General features: G+C 43.5%; 1 protein-coding gene across 1 annotated transcript in view; it reads right to left on the reverse strand.

The window, feature by feature from the left end:
• The window catches only part of CDH4 (cadherin 4), a 413,863-nt gene that overhangs the window by 62,266 nt on the left and 329,188 nt on the right, over positions 1-22,409 (reverse strand). The window contains exon 7 of the mRNA XM_059862675.1: positions 11,313-11,485. Coding sequence (XP_059718658.1) covers positions 11,313-11,485 — 173 coding nt within the window. The remainder of the gene's footprint in view (positions 1-11,312; positions 11,486-22,409) is intronic.

Genomic DNA, 22,409 nt, shown 5'->3' on the forward strand with positions numbered 1-22,409 from the left:
CACTGGTAACCTTCCAGATTGTCTCTTTATGCCCAAATATGCTTTCCTTCAAACCACATCTAGCTGCTGATTTACCAGCAAATACTGTTCATTATCTTCTCTGTCAAACATCATCTTCTGATATCAAACATATGGGGGGAAGAGGGAACTGCACATAATTTACAAACCTAGTAATGCATTTCCCATCACACTCCTCTCCATTGCCATGGCCACAAAAAGATGGAAACAGCCAAGATGAAAGCATTTTCAGGGCTGAAGTTTAATGGCTAAAATAATTGCAGAAACATACACATCTCCACAACAAACCACTTCCAGAATGAGTAATGTGTGGAGTATCCTCTCATCTACTACTTCACATCAGCACAGGCTCCCCTGTGAGCAAAACACACCCAGTACAGGGTAGGGTGCTCTGATCACAGCAATCTCTGAGGCTGGGCAAGCCCCACTCTGCTGTAAGCAAACCCCAGGGCTGGCCCCGAGTTCAAAAGACAAGGATGCTGTTCTGACCTCTCTGAAATTCACCTGCAGAAGGTGATCACTGTGATTCCTAAGCAGGCATTTTATTTGCATGTTCCTGCTTGGGTGGCATCAAACCCTCCCTTTAGGATAGCAGATACCTGGCAGAAAAGCTTCCCACCTCTACAAGAGTCATTTGTTGCTGACTTACAGACCCTGATTCCCATCCTCAGAGAGCTGCAGTCTGGTCAGTTCACCCCTCCTTGGGCATCTGCCCAAACCTTGAACCATTAAAAGAAAATCCTTCTCCATAAACTGAGGTGAATTCCATGTTGGTATGAATAGAAAACTACAATCTATTTAATTTTCAGGCATGTATAAGTAAGTTGGAAAGACCAACTTATTGAACATCTGGATAATATGAGTCACTGCATTTTTATGCAATTAGTTCCTCTTCTCAATTTGAGCCATCAGATTTAAGGTCACTGAGTATGTGACCTGTTTACTTTAACTGAAAGCCACATTTATTTTTCTGGAAAGGCATTTAGAACAGAAAGCATTTTAAGTGCAAAAAATGAATAGCTTGAATAAAACATAACTGTACTGACATGAACTCTATTTAATGAGGATTTCTTACACAAAGTCCTCAGAAGTTTTTAGAAAACTGGAATAACAGAACAACAATGAAAAGAAAATATTTAGCCTAAAAATGAGAAGAAAAATGGTGAGGTTACCATGATAAAAGAACAAACTGCCTCACTGCTTCTGCTCTGCTACTACAGGCTCCTAGATGCTTTAATGTGCAGGTCTGGGAAGAATAACACACAGATCCACCCTGCCTGCATGTGCACCTTGCTGGCCTTATCCATGAGTCCTCTCTCAGCCTTCAGTGAATGCAGAACAGCCCAAACCTCAGTACCTGATGTTGTGATTATTTATAGCCAGCCCAGCCACGCTCACAAGTGTCTAACAAGAACAGTCCTCCCCTTCAAAGAGCCACCTTCTGCCACCTTTCTGGGTACTAATTAGTACAGAACTCAAGGAAACAGACAGGATCCGTGATGCAGAACAGCAAACACCCACATTTTGGTCCCTGTGCACACATTTCTGTATTTTTGGAAGTATTACATCCTCTGCAAATACAAACACCACGATCTTGACACTGTTCCAGATGAGATGTACTATAAAAACTCTAGATACATCACAATTTAAATAATACTTTACAGAGCATGTAACAGCCTCTCTGCTGTTTACACTGAGAACTTCCTATTTTAAGAATATTTCAGAATAAAAGAGACTGTATTTGGTTTTCTGACAGTCACAGTCCTTCGCATTCAAGCTGCCTTCTTCTTATGCCCAGTTAAGAAAAGTAACTGATGCAGGGTGAAACATCCCACAAACTCACTCATGCTCTGGCAAATGTGTTGAAGACAATATTTAAGCAAGAAATGGAGCCAAAGATGCTCACAGGAATGAATTCTGCTATTAAAAAAAAAGTAGTACTAGGTCTAGGAAGAAGGAGTTAACAAAGCCTCTCTTTAAAATGCTAATAACAGACAATGGTCTGTGGATAAGTTAATTAGTGGAGCCAGCTTGTGTTTAATTATTTCACTTGACCTGGTGCAGATTTAGACAATAATCCCTTTAGAGAGGGGAAGGGGCTTTTGGAAAGTATGTGATGTACCAAAAGAAAAACTTTAAATCTGCCTGAGCTGAGCAGGTAGTCTTCTATCTGAAATTGGAACGATACACTCTTCTCCACTGTAAGACAAGCTCAAATAGAAAAAGAAATGCAGGTCTGAACCAGACAGATTATGCTAAGGACCTGGTGAGCTTTCCACTCCAATACTTAACTTTTTTTTTCCTCCTCCCTATTCAGCTGGGATTTTACTACTGAATAATGTATAAACCAACCCACTGTAGTCAGAGGTGGGATTTCATGAGGAACTTGAAACAAGTGCAACCAGACTGTACCAGAACTCTCTGAACATATTAAAATGTGTGTGAAGAAAGAAAAGGATCTGTAGACTATTAGTATATGTGGAATTTTCTTATAGGAGAGGCTCTGAAGATTTCCATATTTAAAAGAAGGAAACTGATTAGGTGGGGTGTCAGTATTCTTGCTTGGACTCTATAATCGGATCCAATTAAACTCAAAGCTTTGTTTTATCTGAATAGTTCAACCCCAAATCATGCAGCTTTTCAATTTGGTAATATCTCTTCAACAGCTCACCCAAATATGAATAAAAAGCCATTACAGTTCCACATGTGAGTCAGTACAGCCTCCTCCAGAGGCTCCAGCATCTAAATGCTGGCAATACTGAAAGCAAGCCAGGTGTAGAGAGAGAGCCTGAGCCAAATGGGAGAAAGAATTTAAAAACCAAATTGGGAGCTACTCTGGCAGGCAGTAAAGAGTGTCATGGGCACTGCCTGAGTGGGAGGAAACTCCTCCTTTCAGCCAAAGGGCAGGACTCACTCTGGTGGAATCCATGGGAGATGTAAACTGGCTGTAGGTTTCCATTTACAGCCCAGTTCTGAGGCTGGAGCATCCTCCTGTGCACATCTTCAGGAAGGACACACAGTGCCCTGGGACCAGGGCAGAAAACCTACACAGCAGACCAATAAAACCAGCCCTACTGCTCAGTTTGATCCTCTCTGATGGGGAATGAAAAGCCTCAGGACAGGCCAGAGCCAAGATGAGTGCAAGCTGATCACACAGCCAGGCTGAGCTCACACAGACTCCAGCCAAACTGTGCCAACAAAGTCTCAGTTTGTACAGCCTGTTACACTTGTGTCCTGATCATCCTCCTGGTGTACCTTTTTGGGAGATAAACACCATGGCTGTTTTGCTGTCTGCTCATAGGACTCCCATAGGTTTCAAGCTATTTACCAGTCTCTTTCTTTGGAAAGCTCTTCTATTCTTTAAAAGTGTCTCCTATCATATCCACTTTTTTTTCTTTTTTTCCTACTCATGCTATTTTCTTCCAAGGCCGTGGCTCAGAGCCCTTCTCTATCAGTTTTACTAGTCTATCTAGCTATCAGGCTTTTTTAAAGGAAAAGTAATCAAAAAACCCTTTCCATACACAGGAGCTCTAAAACTGATTGCCAGCTTCTTGTTTAGAGAGTTGCAGCAATCATGCAGAAGAGCAAAAGGTACAGATCACTGCAGAAACACCCACCAGAAAGACACACAGGGACTGCCATTTGAGGAGCTCAAATGGGGAGACATATTCCTTCTGGGAATTGTGACAAGGCTTCAGAACCACTGGCATTGTTCCTTTCTTAATTAAAACAAATGGTGTGATTTCTGTGACAAGGATTTGCTCACATCTTTCCCACCCTGCAACAAAGGCTATGAGGGATCTCTTAAGCAGTGCTGGACCACCAGTGCTCAGAGCAGATTTGAGCCCTTCCCCTCTGCTAACTTCTGGTATCTCAAATTACTTCAAGTGGCCCTCCACTGAGTGCATAACACACTTGCAAAGCACTAAACAGGGTTAATAAAATGATTCTTCTTCACTGATGAGTGGTAGTGCTCCTCACCATAATTTGCTGAGAAAGGTCATTCTTGTCTGTAATGAGAAAATGAAATGCACTGGAATGATGGAGCAAACTCAAATCAGTCCTATGTACAATGTAGAAACATAAACCAGAATCCAGCATAAATCTGCTGGCTAAATTCAGCTTATGGCTAATCAGCTCTTCCTTTGACAGGATATGCTGCTGTGGAAATGGGATAATTTTATAACTGAATAATTTAACCAGTTTTATCTTTAAGTAATGATTTCAGGCATATTAATACATAAAGCTTCAGTATTTACATTTTCGTTACATGGCCCTGAAAAATTACAAGGTATCAGGGATAACGTAGCATTCACCAGAAATGATGTGCACAGAGTGGATTCCATCCCTCAGAGTGACTTTGTGCTCCACAAATCCCTGGGATGGCACGTGGCTGCCAGGCAGACAGCGAGGGCAGAGCCTGTTGTGTGACAGCAAGGGGACAAACTGCTCCTCAGTGGCAGAGGGGCAGAAACACATTAGGGCCAAGGCTGGAAGGGACAGGTGAAACACAGTCTGACAGGGCATGCTGAAGTATTTTACCTGCTTATCCCTGCTAAGACTCTGGTAGTTTATAACTGCCTTGAAGACATGTTCCACAAGGACTCCCAGTCACTGCTTGAATGCTGTGAGAAGTGGAAAAGCCACTTAACCCTGGAAGTCTGTTCCAGTCCTTCATCATCCCAGTCACTTGGGGAGCCTGCAAGTCTGGAAGCTAAATACAAGGACTTGTGGTCCAAATTCATAGAAATGGATGTGCCTTGCTGGCAAAATAATTACTAATCCCTCCCTCTGGTTCTCCTCCTGTGAGTTCAGCTGTGGAGGCATTTTTCTGCATGTTCTGATGCAGTGATATGGGAAGTTCAACCTGAAAAGCAAGATACTCATGGTTCCGCAGAGTCTAACAACCTTGTTTTAGTTCTTCTCTGGAAAAAGCAGTGACAAGAACATGAAAAGCACAATCCCTCTCATTTTAAAGAACTCCTGTAATAGATACAAATAGCAAACAGGGCGGATGCTGGATTGTGCATGTCAGAAGGTGATGTGCTTGTAGCAATTCTGCATTACTCCTCTCTGCTCCTCAGAGAAGGCTAATCTGACTGAGGAAAATGGGAACAGGAGCTCTCAGAATGCAGTCAAGCCATTTGGATGGCACTTTCCCTCATTCTCTGTATTCTGTCAGTACACACACACACCAGTGACAATGTGCCCAGGTAAACTCATCCATCACTGGTGTGGTGTGGGATCCCTCAGCCTCACACTGCAGCAGATGTTCCTCCAGCCCTGCTCAGAGAAGCAGAGGCAGCTTTGCAGAACATCACAGTGATATGCAGTGAGGGAAATAATTACACTGGCCATGGTAATTTAGAACATTTGCTGTATTCCAGGGGTGGATGAAGGATTGAAAGCTGCTGGACTCTACTGCCAGGGGGAAGTTTCCTGGTACAGAAAGCCAGGCTCAGCCTGAGTTACCCGCTGGCTACACTTGGATGATTGTCTGGCTGGAAGAGACAAACCCAGACTGAACCCACTGTATTTGGGTAATCTCAGAGATGTCTATCTATGGGAATGTTTCACAGGAATCTCAATGGCTAAAGTCATTCCTGTACCAGGGCAATGCCTTGTTTACTCCCAGCCAGCATCTGAATGAACAAGAAGGTTTTGAAAAGCTATTGCCATGACCTGGAGATAAATGTACCCAAAATAGTTACTGGAGATAGTAAAAAACATCCCTGCTCAGTGTTTGGAGTAGTGTACAGTTGTTTTTTTTTTTTTTTTTTCCTTTAACATAACATTTCAAATTCTGCACTATCAGAAATGTGTAGCTGCACCGAACCCAGAGTTTCGGAAAAGAAATCAACTGTCTCTGCTAATAAGAAGAACTTCTCCTCTTCCCCACAAAAATTCTGCCATTTCATTCATAAATAAAATAAACCTCTAACTCAGTTGTTGGCAGGCTCTCCCTTTTATCTTTCACTCACTTGAGAAGGACCAGCAACATCACGTTTTCAGAAAGCCAAGTGCAGTAATCATAGAATCGGAGTTCATGTATTTTTAAAAGCATTTGCAGCAGCAGAGACCCAATCACTTTTAAAAGAAATACAAACATACAGAAATTTGGAAGAGGCAACTCAGTGCTCCTGACTGCCTTCATTTCTCCAGCACCAGATGAATGTGCTGGGAAGGGACTCCTTTCTAAGGGACATCTCAAAAAAGTTAGCAACATTATACTACAAGCACCACAGTGTTGAAATACTTATTATCTCAAATAAACCTGGATGACATTTGAGATGTCTCAACATTTATTGGCCTGCCAGCAGAGCCTGGGATCAATCACCTCCTTTTCTCTCATTCCTTTTTTTTTTTTCCCTCCTGCTTGCTCAAAGTCCGTGTTCATAAAATATTTAGGAGAAGCTCTTCAGAGGATGATATTGCCTATACTATAGCCCCACTGCAGGTTTACTGTGCTACTGAGACAGATATTCTGCCACCAGAGAAATCAAAATTGGTCATGGGGTTGAGTTACTGCACCAGGAGCACCATCAGACTGACAGTCTGGGCTTGATCCCACCGGGGACACTGGGCTGAGTGGAAGGAACAAAGTAACACGTGGAACAGAGCTGGTCACTTTTGCAAGGTTATACAGAGAAATGTTATTTTTCAGGATGGAAAACAAAAATATGAATGTTCTGCTCGTGTCTGAGACTCACCTGACCCTTTCTTACCTCTTGAAATTTTCTTCTCAGTGGGAAAAAAGCCCCCCCAGATTAATGAAATGTGGAATTCAGATGTGCTGCTAATGAAGCTGTCAGTCTGGCAGCATCTCATGTAGTACCACCCACTCCTGCAGCAGCCTGCCATAAATGAAATCAGCTGCCATGGTCCTTCCTACCCCGAACTTTGCCACAACCTGCTCATCTCATGCATTCACAGCCTTCCCTATAATCCACACATTTTGTGCTCCCACCATCACAGGATTTTCCCCTCCTAATTTCACTAAATCAGCTGCAGATTTCCTGTGCTACTTTGACGTTTTCCTGCAGCCAGTATCTGCTTTTAACCTTCTCATCAAAAACCTGGCTGTCTGAATGTACTTCTGAACCTCTCATGACCCTAAATCCCTATAATTTCCCCCCTTAGTTCAAGGGATGGATGTTCCTTTGTTCCACCCTTGGCATTTCTCACCCTCAGGCATCCAGGCTTACATCAGGCTGTTGCTAAACTGTCTTCCTTTAATAATTTTTATGAAATGCAGTCCAATTAACTTTATCTTCCTTGGGGATCCATTCAATTAAGTGCAGTCATAATGAGTGAGTGGACACAGAGCATTGTCACCGTATTTACATCCAGATTAAGAGGAACCAGGTAAGATAACTTTAAAGCCATCAATATTTTAATACTTTGGCTTTTGATTGTGCTATCTTCAGTGTCAGGCACATTTAGGAGAGACCAGCACAATTTGAGAGGCTGAGTTTTTAATTTCCTCCATGGTTTGTGGAAATGGGGGTTTAGAAACAGCAGCAAAAATACATGACTTGGTCTTAAAATAGGTTTCTCACAGATCAAACAAAACACTTGTCCTGACACAAAATAAGCTAAAACTTCATCCAGTTCATTCTTTCACGGATTGAAGGTAATTTAGGAAACCAGCAAAGAACCTGTACTTAAGTGGAGATGCTGAGAACATCAGGAAATCTCATTCAATGAGCATGCAACAGAAATGCTGAGCTAGGAGCACCAGTTCTGAAGTGACTTTTCTCCCTTTTGAAAGACAAATGCTGGATCTGGAACATGGACCTGTCTCTCAGATATGCAATAGCTCCAGAAGCTATTTTTATGCCTGCTTTGCACTGCAGAAGCAAGGGAGAAAGGTCCAGTGGAGACTGAAAACCTCATTCTGTATCACCACAGCTTAACTTAATCATGTCTCAGGCACTGATAAATGTGTCAATAGGCATCTGGAGAAATAACTGGTATCCAGGGAATTTATCTTTATTATAGGAGTTTCAGCTGAATAGGTCAGATTTGTTAACATTTTAATTTACACAAATCTGCATTCCAAATATTGCTCTTCGTTTCCTTTTCCTAACGACAAGGAAATGTCAGCAGCAACCCCAAATTCACTCCTTTAATAGCTTCCTCAAGTTCTCAGTAAAAACAAACAAAAACAAAAAACCAGTCTGTGGTACAGTAATGGGGGTGTTTAAACATAATTTTTAAGTTAGATGCAATATAACTTTATGTTAATAAACCAGAAAGTTTTGCCAATTCCAGATGTAATCTTGAAAGCAGGAGAGAGAGCTGGGAATAAGCATGCCCCATAGCTTCAGGGCAGCCCCAGGATTATGCCCAGAGCTGGTTGTTCTGCCTTGATCCAAGTGTCCCTTGCCCACCCTTGTTCTCAGCCTGGGACACTCAACACCAGATTTCCACAGACAATGTGCCAGCTGTGATTTCCTGGACCCTGTGCCCAAGGGAACTTACACGAAGCACATGGTTCCCCTGCAAGTTTTTAAATTACTTCAGATGCAATGAGTGAAGCAATAAAAAAGATTCTGCCTTATCCTTTCCCCCTAATTATCACCTGCCTCTTTTCTGAGCTGATTTGCTGAGATTAAAACCTCTCTCCCACCAAGTTATCCCAATCTGAGTTTCTGAAATTAATACAAACCAACGACCTTTCTCTGCCCATAAAGCCCAGCACTGAAATGCTGGCCCCCACTGATATCAGGGGGGCAATAACAGTTCTTCCATTTCCATAAAATCAGCATTTTCCTGCCAGAATTCCAATTTCTTCTCTGAGTACTCTGCTACCATCCCCTGGGTGCTGCCAGCAATCTCTCCAGCCCTTGTTTCTCCTCTTCCACTGCAAGCCTGCTGCAGGCTCCAGCACTGCCTGGGATCATCTACCTGCTTAAGATTCAGCCAACTTCCCAGCTCTTGGAATAAAAGGAGCAGGGAAAGGTCAAATCTGCCCTAGGTTGTGCTTCCAGAGTCTGCCACGTCAGGTGGGAAGGAGCAGGTGCTGGAGCTCCTCCTGCTCCCCCAGCTCTGCTTCCTGTCCTCACACCTGGAAAGCTCTCTGCTCTCCCGACCTTCTCCTTGGAAAACTGTTCCACACAGCATGTCCCCCCAGGCCAGCTCACCCTGAAACAGTGCTGAGGGCAAGCCCTGTACTGCTCCCAGCCAGCATTCCCATCCCATCCCATCCCATCCCATCCCATCCCATCCCATCCCATCCCATCCCATCCCATCCCATCCCATCCCATCCCATCCCATCCCATCCCATCCCGAGTGTCCCGGGACGCCCCTGGGCTCCACACATGCTGCTGTGCTGCTGCTGGGGCTTTTATCTGCTCTCAGCAGCTGCCTTTGGGATTCCTCCCCGAGCTCTCTGAAGCAAAAATGCAGCCCCAGAGATGGGAATGAAACAGGCACAATTCCCTGGCAGGGAATGGCTCCTGACTGGAGCCTGGCACAGCACCAGCTCTGGGGCCAGAAGTGTGCTGCTGGTCTTAGGGGCATGGGAAAAATCTCCAAGGTTCTGGAGGCTTCACCTCTCAAAGTTTAGGTCCCAGCCCACATGTGGGGACTTCTGCTTGCCCTGCCATTGCCACAGGGGAGGAAAGGAGAGAAAAAAGAACAAAACCAGTTTATGGTGCCTTCTCCCAGAAACACAGCACACTGGGCTCTCCCAAATTGAACACTCCCACTGGATGTGTTGGCTTTGGGGACTGCCTGAAAATAAACATCTGAGCCTCAGACTAAGCAAGTCCTTCCTTCCATACTCTCAGTGGCCCATTGCTCCCATCACTTAGTCCACAGAGCTCTCCCAATTGCACTGAGCTGAATTCCACCACCTGCACAGTCCAATGGGGAATAAAAACAGAACTGAAGTTCTGGGGTTCTCTCCTTTTACACCCACTGACCCCATCCCCTCCTTCCCCACTCACTCCATCCCACCACTGACACTGCATTGATTTTTTGTTTAATATGTGAAGTATCAATGCTTTGTCCTTGAGCTACACCCACAACCAGAGGAGGCAGAGCTCTGAGAATCACAATAAATAGTTTACACTGGCAGAGTATTATTTTGTCAGTAAAAGTGAAATTTCTGCTGCACTTGGAAAAGCTGCACATTGTAAAATGCCAGAAAGAAGAAGCACTAAAGGCAGAACATCACACAAACCCCAAATCACTGGAAGACAGTTTGGAAGACAGTTTGGAAATGACACAAGGATATGAAGAGTGCTGAGTGCAGGCTGTGTTCCTTTTCCAGGGGTCACATGCAAAGAACTAAGAAAGACAGGTCTAGAAAGGGCTATAGATGTCGGGCACTTTATCTCGTCCCCAACAGAAGGGGGGACAAATGACCATTTATTCATCCCCCTATGCCTCCTGGAGTATTTTTCTACATCTTTGAGTTTTACAAACTTGGGAAAGGAAAATATCAGCTCCTGTAGTTGAAGATACTCTCAGGGTTTCATTGACTGATATGGATTAAGACAAAAATATCACATCAAAGCCACGATGCCCCACAGTTGCTGCAGAAGCAAAGACTGTGATCTCCACACCTCAACTCCAGCTTTTAGAGCCTTGGCATTAAAGACAGGTGTAGGAGCGTCGGGGGTAGGATGGTCAGGATGGACAGAGATAAGAGAGCTCTGAAGCCAGGTCGTGGAACTTGTGGTTTATTGCAAAGGGCCTGGGTGCAGGGGCCCTGCTGGGAGCTGCCAGCCACAGCTCAGAGCAGGCCTGAGAGAAGTAAAGAGAGTGGTAGAGAGGATATGAGAGAGAGAGAGAGAGGATGAGAGGATAAGAGCGTAAGAGAGTGAGGTTCCCCTTACATTACAATAAATCTTCTGTGTTGAATATTCTAATTCTCACTAACCAATCTAGTACAATATACAAACCCTATAGCATTTACATACAGCCTGTAAGAATCATTACATCACCATTCTGTGTTACATTTTAAACCGTAAAAACTCCTCTTGGGACCCCTTCTGCCAAGCTAGTAGGGTCTGCTCTGACCCTTGGATCTGTCTGCAAGCAGAGGGTATTGTTTCATCAAAAGGGGATTACCTTCAGCTGGCCACACCATTGTTTTCCAGTGGTTCAGTAACTAAGGTATCTCAAAGCTTGCTTTCATTTCAATCTCGTTTATAGCTTCCATATTCTCAAAATCTTTTGCCAGGCAATCATATTTATAAGGCTTTCCTGTTTCATCTCCCCCAAGAGACGGGGTTTGTGCTTTTCACATCCACACACACCTGGTGAGACAGTGTCAAACTCACCTCCCTGTCGAGGCCAGCAGCCACGGTGACGATGTCCCCTGTCTCGCTGTTGATGGTGAACATGTTCTGGGAGGGGCTCTGGGGGGTCTGGGTGACAATCCTGTACCTCACCATCCCGTTGGCCGTGGTGCCGTCGTCCGCGTCGTTCGCCGTCACCGTCATCACGTAGGTCCCTGGGTGCAAGAGTTTAAATGAGAGATGTGGGACTTTGCAGCTCTCTAAAATGCAGTTTATTACATCTAAGATGTTACAGCAGTCTAGGGTCATGGGTGACAGAGCCTGTGCCTACAGCTGTCAGCTCCAGCTGCAGGCAGGCCCGGAGACTCTTTGGTTTTGGTTACGTTACTTTTCTTTGCTGAGCATCTTAATACAGTAGATCTAATCTATACTTTAATTTATAGCTTATCATAACTCCTATAATTACCATATTCATGTTACTATTCTCCAGTCACTAAAAGTTAGTACATTACAGTTTAAGCTGGAAGTTGTTTTTCAGTTTTCTTGCAGTGAAAAATTCTGAGACTTTTTTCCTACTTGTAACTTTGCTGACTTGTTTGCCTGTGCTATCTTTCTGTTTGGTAAAAACATCTTCTTGTTTGAGATGGGTTTATCTTTTGCTCTAAGTCATAAAAACTCTTTCTAACTAACACACCCTTTGCCTTCTTAGTTATCCAGTAGGGCTGGCTCAGCAATTCTTTTCTTCTATATCAAAACTTGCTTCTATCGCTATTCCTTCATCAGACTCTACATTTAAAAATCTTTTTGCTAAACATACATATCTGTGAGACTTCTTGTCAAACATTCATCCTTCCTAACACCTGGGAACAAGGCAAGAGGAGTTATCAGGGCCACCTCACTGCAGAGCAGACTCTGGTCCCATGGACCTGAGGTCATGCATTTTGTTCAGAAATGCTGTGGAATAGACATCTCACTTCAGCCAGGCAAGGTGAGGATTATGGAAATAGCAACACTGCTGAGATGGATGATCTGGAAGGATGCTGATTACACATAACTGGTAGACAGAGAGAAGTCATGTGAGGGTATCTATGATTAACTTCTAATTCTTTCAGTGATTGTAAGTTTTAGGGCAGCATTTTTAGTCCTGCAATTTCACAGATTCTCACAGGAGATTTTTTTTTCCCATCCAATCACTGCATTCACATGCATTCAGAAGCAGAATTTAATAGTGGTAAGCCCATCAGACTTCTCAGCAGCTTCAGAAGGACACCATCAACATGTCCATGCTTCCTGTGCAGGAAGCAACTGCCTGCTGCTTCCAGTTCTTGAAGAAACATCCACCTTTCTTGTCCCTCCAGGATTAAAAAATCCATTTCTGCAGAGCAAATACAACAGCTGCTGCCCAGCAGGACAGAAAATCAATGATTTGGTATGTGTGGCCAGTAATGTATTGAATTGTTGGTTTGTTTCTTGCTAATCATCAGTGTCTTCATTTGCCTTGCAAAAAACAATCCCTACATTCTCGATACTGTCAGGGTGCACTGATGCACTGACAGGCTCATTAGGCTGGAGTTTGGCAGCAGGGTGTTCTGCTAAAGTGGGAAATTATCATTATGAGCGTGAAAGATGTTACTTGATTGGATGGACTCCTGCAGCTGCATGGTCCTGTGACCCCCCCAGAGCTCGCAGGGCCCAGCTTTACACTTGTATTGGTGGGAGGGAATGAGTAGAAGGGCAGGCACACACTGCTCACACAAGGCAATCTGCCACAGTGGATGAGTACAATGATATGAGACCTGAGAAGAGGAGTGGGAGGCAAAGAGAGACAGCAAAACCAGACATAACCTCGTTTGTGATCACCAAACCCAACAGCATCCATGAAAAGAGGGAAGGTACCACTTGGACACTGTGCATTTGGGAAGTCTGAGCAACAGACCAACTCCTGAGCCTGCCATGCTGGAGAGATGCAAAGTGGTCCCAGCAAGAACCTGAGCTGACTCGAGATGGGGCCTCAGGTGGCTTTACAAAGGGAGCTGAGTTTGTTCTGCTCTCTGGGTTAGATGTGAGCCATGGGCAAACCTGAGGACATGTGGCTGCATCAGTATCGTACTGTGTCTCCTCTGGCACACCCAGGTCCCCTGCCTGGTCACACTGGGAGCTACCCCACTCCCAGTTCAGGAAGACCAGAGCTTGTATCTGTTTGCAAAGGACTTGAAAAACACCACCTGCTCTAAAAGGCTGCAGCATTTGGTACCTTAGCCAAGTACTCAGAACGTAGGAAATCCCCCCAGCACCTTTCCCAACTCTGGGAACCCAGTGTTTCTCAGTATTAGCAGAAGTTTAGAAGAAGTTGGTATTTTTGCACTTGTGTGAAGTGCTTTGCTGATCTTCCATCTGCCTCAATCAGGCTCTTTTTGTTCTCGGTGGTGATACATATAGTCCTGTGAGTTTTCTTAGTTCAATAAGAATTATAGATTAAAAAATAAATGAATGTGTAAAGCAAATCTTAATGATGAATACATTCCTGTTTTTCTGCAATAATCCTGATTCACATTTGTGAAATGAAAACAAACTATTCAACAACTTTAACATTCTCCCGATCAATAAACTTCAGAAGACGGAAGGAACACTGAATTGAAACAAGGCTGTGCAAGCAACAAATTTTCTCTATTTTCTCTACAAGCATTCGTTTTTTTGCTCTTTTGCAAAACCAGTTATCACGAGACAGCTGATACAAATAATGAAACCAACCCTTAGATAACTACGGGGAAAATGTACAGGAGAAATTTAAATAGGAAATATGCTGAATGAGATGTTTGATTTGGAATTTATGTTATCTTAATGCATTCAATACTGAAAATATCTCTGAACAGAATGTCAAAACCTGGGGCTAATGAAAACAGAAGCGGAAGAGGAAAACAGAATCTATTTTAGGACATGTGCAGTCTTAGGATGTATTCCAAAAAACAGGTGGTATTTCATGATGCACTTCTAGCTCAAAAAAACAGCTCTGAAAGTCATTTGGACTTCCAGGTTCAGACAAGGACACCCCACAGTGGTGGTCCCTCCTCATGTGGGATGTCTCAGACTGTACTGTAGATTCCAAAATTACCCAGCACATGAGTGAAAGGGTGGGTTCCCAGCTTGGCAGGGGAACCTGACAGGCTGCAACTGTGGTGGGAGGCAGTGGGGGACAGCAGCTGTACTGTGGATGGAGAGCACAGAAGGCCTCCTTCACTCTTTCTCTGACCCTTTTGCTCCTTTCCTGTGGTGTAGGACAGGACTAAGCACATCTGCACTTGAGAAAAAGGACTATTTCAGCAGCATTTGACCTGCATCTCCATAAAGGGAGATGGTGCTGGACAAATGTCTCTGAAGTCATGAACCGAGCACCAAGAAGCTGTATTTCAAGGGGCAATCTGCTCCCTATCTCCTATCTTTAATTTCCATTATGAAACCCAACCACAGAGAAAATAAAGAGAGGAACTTAGCATTAATTACTATCTTGTAACTTAATAAAACGCCCTCTGCAAAGGGCCCTGTGTGGCTGCAGCACACCCGGAGCTGCAGCAGCCACTTCCTTCCTGGCTCTCCCTGGGGCTGTCTGTCTGTCTGTCTGTCTGACCACAGTCTGCTGTAAGCTGGCTGCAAATTGCTTCTCCCTCTCCCCAGTCTGGACAGTGGCTGGTATCTCCTCTCCCTTTCCTGGGTACACACTTTTCCCACCTGGCAGTGCTGACCGACAGCATCTCCTGCTCTCCATGCTGAGGGCACCATCCCTAGGGATGGCCCCTGAGGGATCAGCTGGTGTAACCTAGCCCTCTGCCATGTTCCACTTGGTTTGCTTTGCATTTAGCCTGTCTTTAAGCACGATTCATCCTCCAGATACCTGAGTGCTGCAGTGAATGACACAAACATAGATCTGTGCACAAGAGTATTCCACAGAGCCATGTGGATATGCACAGATAAAGTGCCTGCCATCCTCTGGGTGCTGTATAAACTCTTGCTCTGAACTCAGATGGTTGGTGATGATTTACCTGCAATAAAGTAAATAATGTCATGCTTCTATGTCCTTTACATGGAGATACATCTTCATGTACTTTATATTAAAATAAAGGCAATATATCCCTATATCCAGCCCCTAATAGTGCACAAATTAGGCAAAAATACAGTGGCAGAGAGCACAGTTCTAACATACTCAAGGACTGAAGCTGGTGTTGTTTGGTTTTAAGTGACAAAGTACTGACTGCCTAATCTGGCCCACAGGATTTGTGTCTTTTGTGGAAATCAAAGTATTAACCACACCATTTTTACAGCCCTATATCCTACCCAAACAGAGGCTAGGAGCAATTACTACAGACCAGAAACACTGAGAAAACTCCTCCAAGTCACACTCAAGTCCCCCAGTCTGTACTCTGTCAGTTTTGCATCAGATCCTGCTGGTGGTGATGAAGCTCCAAGAGCAGGTTAAACCAGTGTAACCAGGGCAAGAGGGACTTTCTGCTTTCAGTGCCTGAGAAAAGCATCACCTTTATTTTTCTGCTCTGCAGGGCTTGCTCTCAAGCACACTGACAACATTAAATGAATGTATAAAGTGCCCAAACTCAGAAATTTGCCCCAGTCTGTGCAGTGTATCACAGGATGAATACCCAGTGCAGACATAACAGATATATATCTGATATAACTGCATTAAACTATGCACCTGGCCTAACTCAGGTATGTAACCTACTGAAAGAAAACCATTTCTCATCAAATAAGGCACATGGTGTGCTAAATAAAATACCAAACCTAGTACATCATGTCAATATTAAATCAAATTTGCTGCATGTTGAACAGCTCTTCTGAGCAGCAGATTGAATTACCATGCACAGCTAGTGATGGCAAGATTACTGTGCATTAGCCTTCATTAACTAATGTGCAGAGTTCATATATCACCTGAGTTAAAATTAATGGATGGCATGACGAAGGAGATCTATCAATAAAAGGCAAGACCTCCAGAATCTGTAACTTCCCAAAGCATTCCCTTTGATTTCCCAGAGACTGTAACCTCCCAGATGCTATTTTGTCAAATGAGATGGTTTTTTTTCTAACCATGGATAAGACACATGAGAGAAGTGATTGAAAGCAACTCTTATGGAAAATATTCCCATTGGATTAATTAAAGTTTCTACAGGACAGGCAAAAAAAATGCTTTACAGAACCTGGGGGAATGGAAGCAGAGGGAGATAACTTATACCTGTACATTCAGTTTTGTTTGTCAATTTTAAAATGAATTGCATCTCCTTGCAAAAGACTGCGAAGAGATTTTGCTAGATTCACCATATCTCATTCCATCTGTACACACTAAGGAAAAAGAAAAGCAGAACAAGAGAGATAGCTGCCCTGAGCATGTGTAAGCAGATAAGCACAGTCATAAACAAATGTCCCCCTCACATCACTCGGGAATCTGAGAATCAGCCCAGCTCTTTGTAGCTCAGACAATCCCAAAGCATGCTGAGGGCTGCTAATTCCCCTCACACTGACTGCAATCTCTGCTCTCCCATCTATGCAACTTCATTTCTCCATAAAGATGGAGCTTTCAGGAGTTTAAGGCACACAATATTCTGGCACAGTTGTGCTCCTGAAGTCTTTGTTACAATTGCTTTATAATTGCCATTTTTCTAAGCTGGTTTGATGTCCATTAGCTAGATTTAATGCATGTTAAAATAAAGAGCTAATGGGCACTTACCAGGAAGCCAACAAAATATAAAAATCAAAACTCCTTTCACTTTGCCCTTTATCCCACGTGTCACTGCAAAACCACATAATCCTCTCAGACTTCTCCTATGATATAAACAGAAAACACTAAAAATTCACCCACTTTTTACTGATAATGCTGTTTCTCTATCCAGCTTTATCTTACAGTTTATGTTTTTAAATGGCTGGTAAATGGCTGCAGAATCATTAAAGGTTGGTTAACCTTCTCAGTCTAATTTTGACCTACAAGATACTTAATTTAATCATTCCCCCATAGAAAAGGCTGGAATCATTATGTGCAGACATGTGGGGCTAGCCATGTTACATTAGATCTTCATTAGCCCAAGTTAATAATGGCTTTGTACTAAAAGAAACTTCCCCTCACTCCTCATTTTTTCCCCCCAAATTGGAAAGCTCACTTAGTGACTCCTTTGCATCTGATGCTAGATAGAGAAGACAGTAAGAATTGTGGGAAGATTAAATACTGAAGAACAGTGTAAAATTTACAACATTTCCTAAAACTAAAATTTTCCACTCTGAACAGTTTCCTGATAATCATTTCCTTCCCCACAGAGGATGGGAATCTCATGCCACTGCTCATAACAGGCACACTTCAACCTTTAGGTGATTTCACTCATTGCAAGGAGGTCTCAGGGACAGAAACACACACAAGAAAAAGCAAAGGCATCAAAACCAAGTTCCAATGACAAGTGTGATGGGATCCTGAAAAAGTCCTCAGAGTACAACTGAACTTTCTGTAGTGTTAAAGACTAAAGCATTTCATCCAACAAACCTGCATCCTCAAGTGAAAAAATTAAATGTATTCAATGGGTGATGTGAAACAATTTCACACTCATTGTTAAGGTTTCAAATGAAATTGGGTAGCTGACCCAGCAATGGTGCTGAGTGGAGTCACAGAGGTGAACAGGAAAATGGACAAGACATCAAGATGACAGAAGTGAGTGCAAGTACTGCAGGTGTAATAAATTGCAAATATACTTAAATTAAACTGCATCCCACATGCTCTGGATAAAAAAATGAAACAGGAGCAGCGCTTTCCTTCCGAATGATATTCTTTCCGTTGTAACTGATAGCTACTGTCATTCTCCTTCACCATAATTTCTGTAATCATTGGCAAATTTTGACCTTTCAAGCAGCTAACCTAATTCATAACGGATGCCACTTCCTAATTAGCAGAGACATTGGATTTTAGCTTCAGACAGGGCAAGAGCCAACCTAATGAGAATAAAGAGAGTGAGCAGGGCTGGAGAGAGAGCTGAAGAGGCTGCTGTCACCCAGGACGGAAATAAGACCTCCTGGTTGTTAGAAATGGAATAAATACCTCCGGAGAGCCAAGGAGCAGATGCACTGACTGCAGCACACACATGGCCCTTGCCAGATTTGGAGCTCACTCCCCTCCAGCAGCCTGCAGCTCACTGAGAGCCCCTTACCCCAGAGAAATCCCACCAGTCAAACGTCAGGGTGGGCAAAGGCACATCCAGCCTCTGAGCAAATGGTTCTGGATGCATAAATCCACCAGGTTCAGCTTGGCTGAGTTCCTGCACATGCATCCTCTCAAATTCCAGGGTAATTTAAAGAAGGGGGAAAGCATGACTGCTTAGGATGAGATATCCTGAACATCCCCACTGAGCTGTGCCGAACACCCAGGTTTGATGCTGCACTGGAGGCATGCCTGACTCCAGAAATCATGCAGCCCCAGCTGCACACAACCTGACACTGAACACATCCTCCACAAGGCTGCAGTTCAATCCCTGAATTTTGACACTAGAATACAATACAATACAATATAAAGTGGGTAATATAATATTATTATATATATCATACATTGCTATTTCATTATATATATCATACTATGCTATTTGTAACTTCTGGTTAAAAGGAGGCAGAGTGCAGTGTTCAGTTGTAACTCCCTCCTACATGGGTGTCAGACCATGATTTCCACATTTTTTCCTTTACATCAACATGGCTTTTTTTAATTTTTTTTTTTTGTTTTTGGGGGGAAAACCTACCAGTCTTGGGATTTGCATTTTTTTTCTCACTTACAGTCCTATCATTCACTTCCTTGCTCTTGGGACTGGATGCTTCTGAAAAGGAAATTAAGAGCACAGATTTCATAACCACTCACCTCGAAAGAAAATGGGAAGTACTACCACATGAGTCTGCAGAAAAACGATTTCTTACCTTAAAATTGTGCTTGGCTGAGCAAAAGAACTTGAAAAAGAATATTGTGTATCCTAAGTCAGTGTGTAATGTGTGAGAGAATAGAATCAGGTTGGACAAAGCCATTTTTAAAAGCATATAAAGTGCAAGGATAAGAGCAACACCTGCCCAGGGTGCAGAAGATGGCACTGCCATAGATGAATATATTCAAGTTTGGGATGGATCCAGAGGTAATGCACCCAACCTGGGAATACCTCTGGGATGAATGGAAGAATTCACTGAGTCCTACTCTGACCCTCTGGAATATTTTACCTGTGCATGATCTCTCTGGAACAGTCAGCATTTGCATTATTTTAAGTTTCTAGTGTTACCAACCAGAATGTGTGGCAGCCCCATCCATGAACCTGGTCGGGTGCACTCTTGAACTGGGACCTTCCTAAATGAAGAGTTCTAAAATTAACTTACCTCCAAGCTGGAAAAAACATATTGAATGTTTTGGCTATGAGCAGTACTATGGCATTTTTGGAAGGGTTGCAGTGGCAGGAAGAGGGATTCACTCTGTGTCCTATTAATTTTTTAAAATGAGACATCTTCTCTTCAGATTTCAGGCCCTGCCAGCCAGCTACACCTGCTCTGCTCCTTCACTGAACAAACAACCAGGCACACCAGGCATCTCCTCATGAATTGCACTGTCAGGCTGGAGAAGAGGAAGAAGCCAGAACTGCAGAATCCAAATTCTCCCCATGAATATATATACAAATGCAACTATATGCCTTAAAAGATTAATTTCATATGCCTTAAATTGCAGTTTAATTTGAAAACTAATTCAGCCTCATAATTGGCTTTCTGTTCAAATCACTGAGGCTAAAGATTTAAATTCTTAATATTCAGATGACTTTCGAGTTTCTGGCCCCATCTGTGCATTAGTCCATGGTGTTAATCTCTGAGGGAATCTCTGCTGGCATAGAAATAAAATAAACAAACTGGGACACTAGTAGAATAATCAGCTTTTAAAATCCTTGGTTTTTTTATATACTGCTTATTTTTTATGAGATTTCTTTAACTCAATTCGCCACATATAGATTTGGCTCCTAGCTATTTCATTTTTCACGTGGCATGTTATCAACAATTATTCTATCAGAGTTCCATGGACTCAGGAGGAGAAAGACAAATTTTAAATTACAACATTTCTCATGTAAGAAATACTAATATTCCTTTTTTTTGGAGGACTGTCTATACTCAGCAATCTTTCACACCACTCCTAAGAAGGGTGGTAGGAGTAAACTATCCTACACAGCTCCAGGAGAATGAAGGGGCTGGATAGACTTTAAAAGAAGTCAATTGGACTTGTGCTATTGACATGAAAGGGACCAAGATGCATCCAGAGAGTTAGTGAAGTGGAAAGGATGGATGGGAATGGAAAAGGCCAGTCTGACAAGAACAAATTGTTTTGGAGAGATGAGTTAATTTTTGACAATCTTTCTGTTAAAACAAAATAGATACAACCCAGAGCAAAGCACTCAAGTCGCTGCAGAGCATTTCACACTGACCTTTTCAGAAGTGAACACTTCAGTTAAGTGAGACATCCACATCCTTCCATAAGGAAGGGTCTGCTGTGGTTATAGCAAAACTAAGCTTCTGCAGAGATGGAAGTAATCCTTCTCCATCACACTATTGTTTTGTGATTAAATTCCCTTTTCTTCTTTCATATTTAAGCATTTTCATGCCATCTTATTGAGTAATTTGTTTTTGAAATTGTAAAGAGTTTCTCCAGAAAGAGCCCTCCCCAAGGAGGGGACACTGCTGGGATCCTGCACACCCAGCAGTGCAAGTTCAGGGGCTTGTGCTCACAGAGGGCAAAATCCCACTCCAAGCCCCAGCTTCTTCCTGCTGTAAGGAGCTGTTGTGATGCAGCTGGGAGATGTGGGCATGGAAAAGGCAGCAGAATCCTTGCAGGGCAGGCAGTGCTGGGCAGCTGAGCTCTGCACCCATCCCGCTTTGTCAGCGCTTGAAAGGCAGCGCGCAGCTCCAGGAGAGCTCTGCTGATTAAGGCTGCCAGAGGGAGCAGGGGAATTTCAGCTCCAGCTTGCAGCTGCATTTTTAAAACCTGGCTGTGTTCTTCACACAGAGGCAAAGTTCAAAGAGGCAGAACATTATTCAACATGAGTAAAATACGGTCTTTTAAGATACACTTTCAAACAGCGGCGCGTTAAATCAAAACAACGCGTGGAGGGGGAGAGAGAGGAAGAAAGATGGTCCTGTGGAAAAGGAAATCCTGCATCACTACTCCTGTTCTGCATTTTTGGAAGGGCCTGCTTTTATACACGTTTTAAATTGTCCAGCTACTTGACCTGAGGCTAGAAAGCTAGAAATGTATTAAACTGTTTTTCCAGAGAGTATCAGAAAAGGAAAGAGATGTAATTCAGTTTAAGAGCCAGCACATCTGAGGATGTCCAGGGACCAGCTCTCCCTACAGAGAACTTCACCTGAAGACTGAGTTCCTGATTTCAAGAACACTATGCTATGGCTCAAGACACTATTTCAATTAAGTTATTATAATCTTAACCAGCAACAACAACCTATTATAATTAATAATACTTGATGATTTCTTTTCTATTCCTGTCAAGGGTTGCTTCAAGGTGACTTGCAGAGAGCAAGCTCCTGGGGAACCCAGGCTGAGTGCTCTGCAGGCTGGGAAGCCCCTTCACTTAAACCCCATCAGACTGTCTAATGAGTCTCTTCACATCACTGCCAGTTCTTCCAGCTCTTGGACAATTTTGTATATTTGTATTCCAGGCTAAAGCAAACTTGCTCCTGCGGGAGGCTGAGTGCCCGGCAGTGTCACACCATGCTGCAGGCTGGAGCACGCCTCCTTCTGCATTCCCTTTCCTTGCTTCACTCCACCCTCTTCTGGCTTGTTCACTCTTGAGTCAGTAGGTCACATCTTACTTGGCCACCCTCCATCCCTGCCCTGGCCTGGCACACTCTGCAGCTCCCTGCCAGGCTCAGAGATGAGGCCACACACTCTGTTCAGGTCACCACATCCCAGCCCCAAGCAGGGACCAGGACGCTGTGGAGGGACAGCCCTGCCTGCTGGGCACACACAGCCCTGCCTGTGCTCCAGCCCGGACCCCAGAGTGCTGGACAGCTCCTCAGGGCCCTGTCCTGCTCACTGGAATGGGGGCTGCTCTAATGATCCCACTGGAGCCTTACTGGGGCTTT

Source organism: Haemorhous mexicanus, chromosome 18 (genome assembly GCF_027477595.1).
Source record: "Haemorhous mexicanus isolate bHaeMex1 chromosome 18, bHaeMex1.pri, whole genome shotgun sequence".
NCBI lineage: Eukaryota > Metazoa > Chordata > Aves > Passeriformes > Fringillidae > Haemorhous > Haemorhous mexicanus.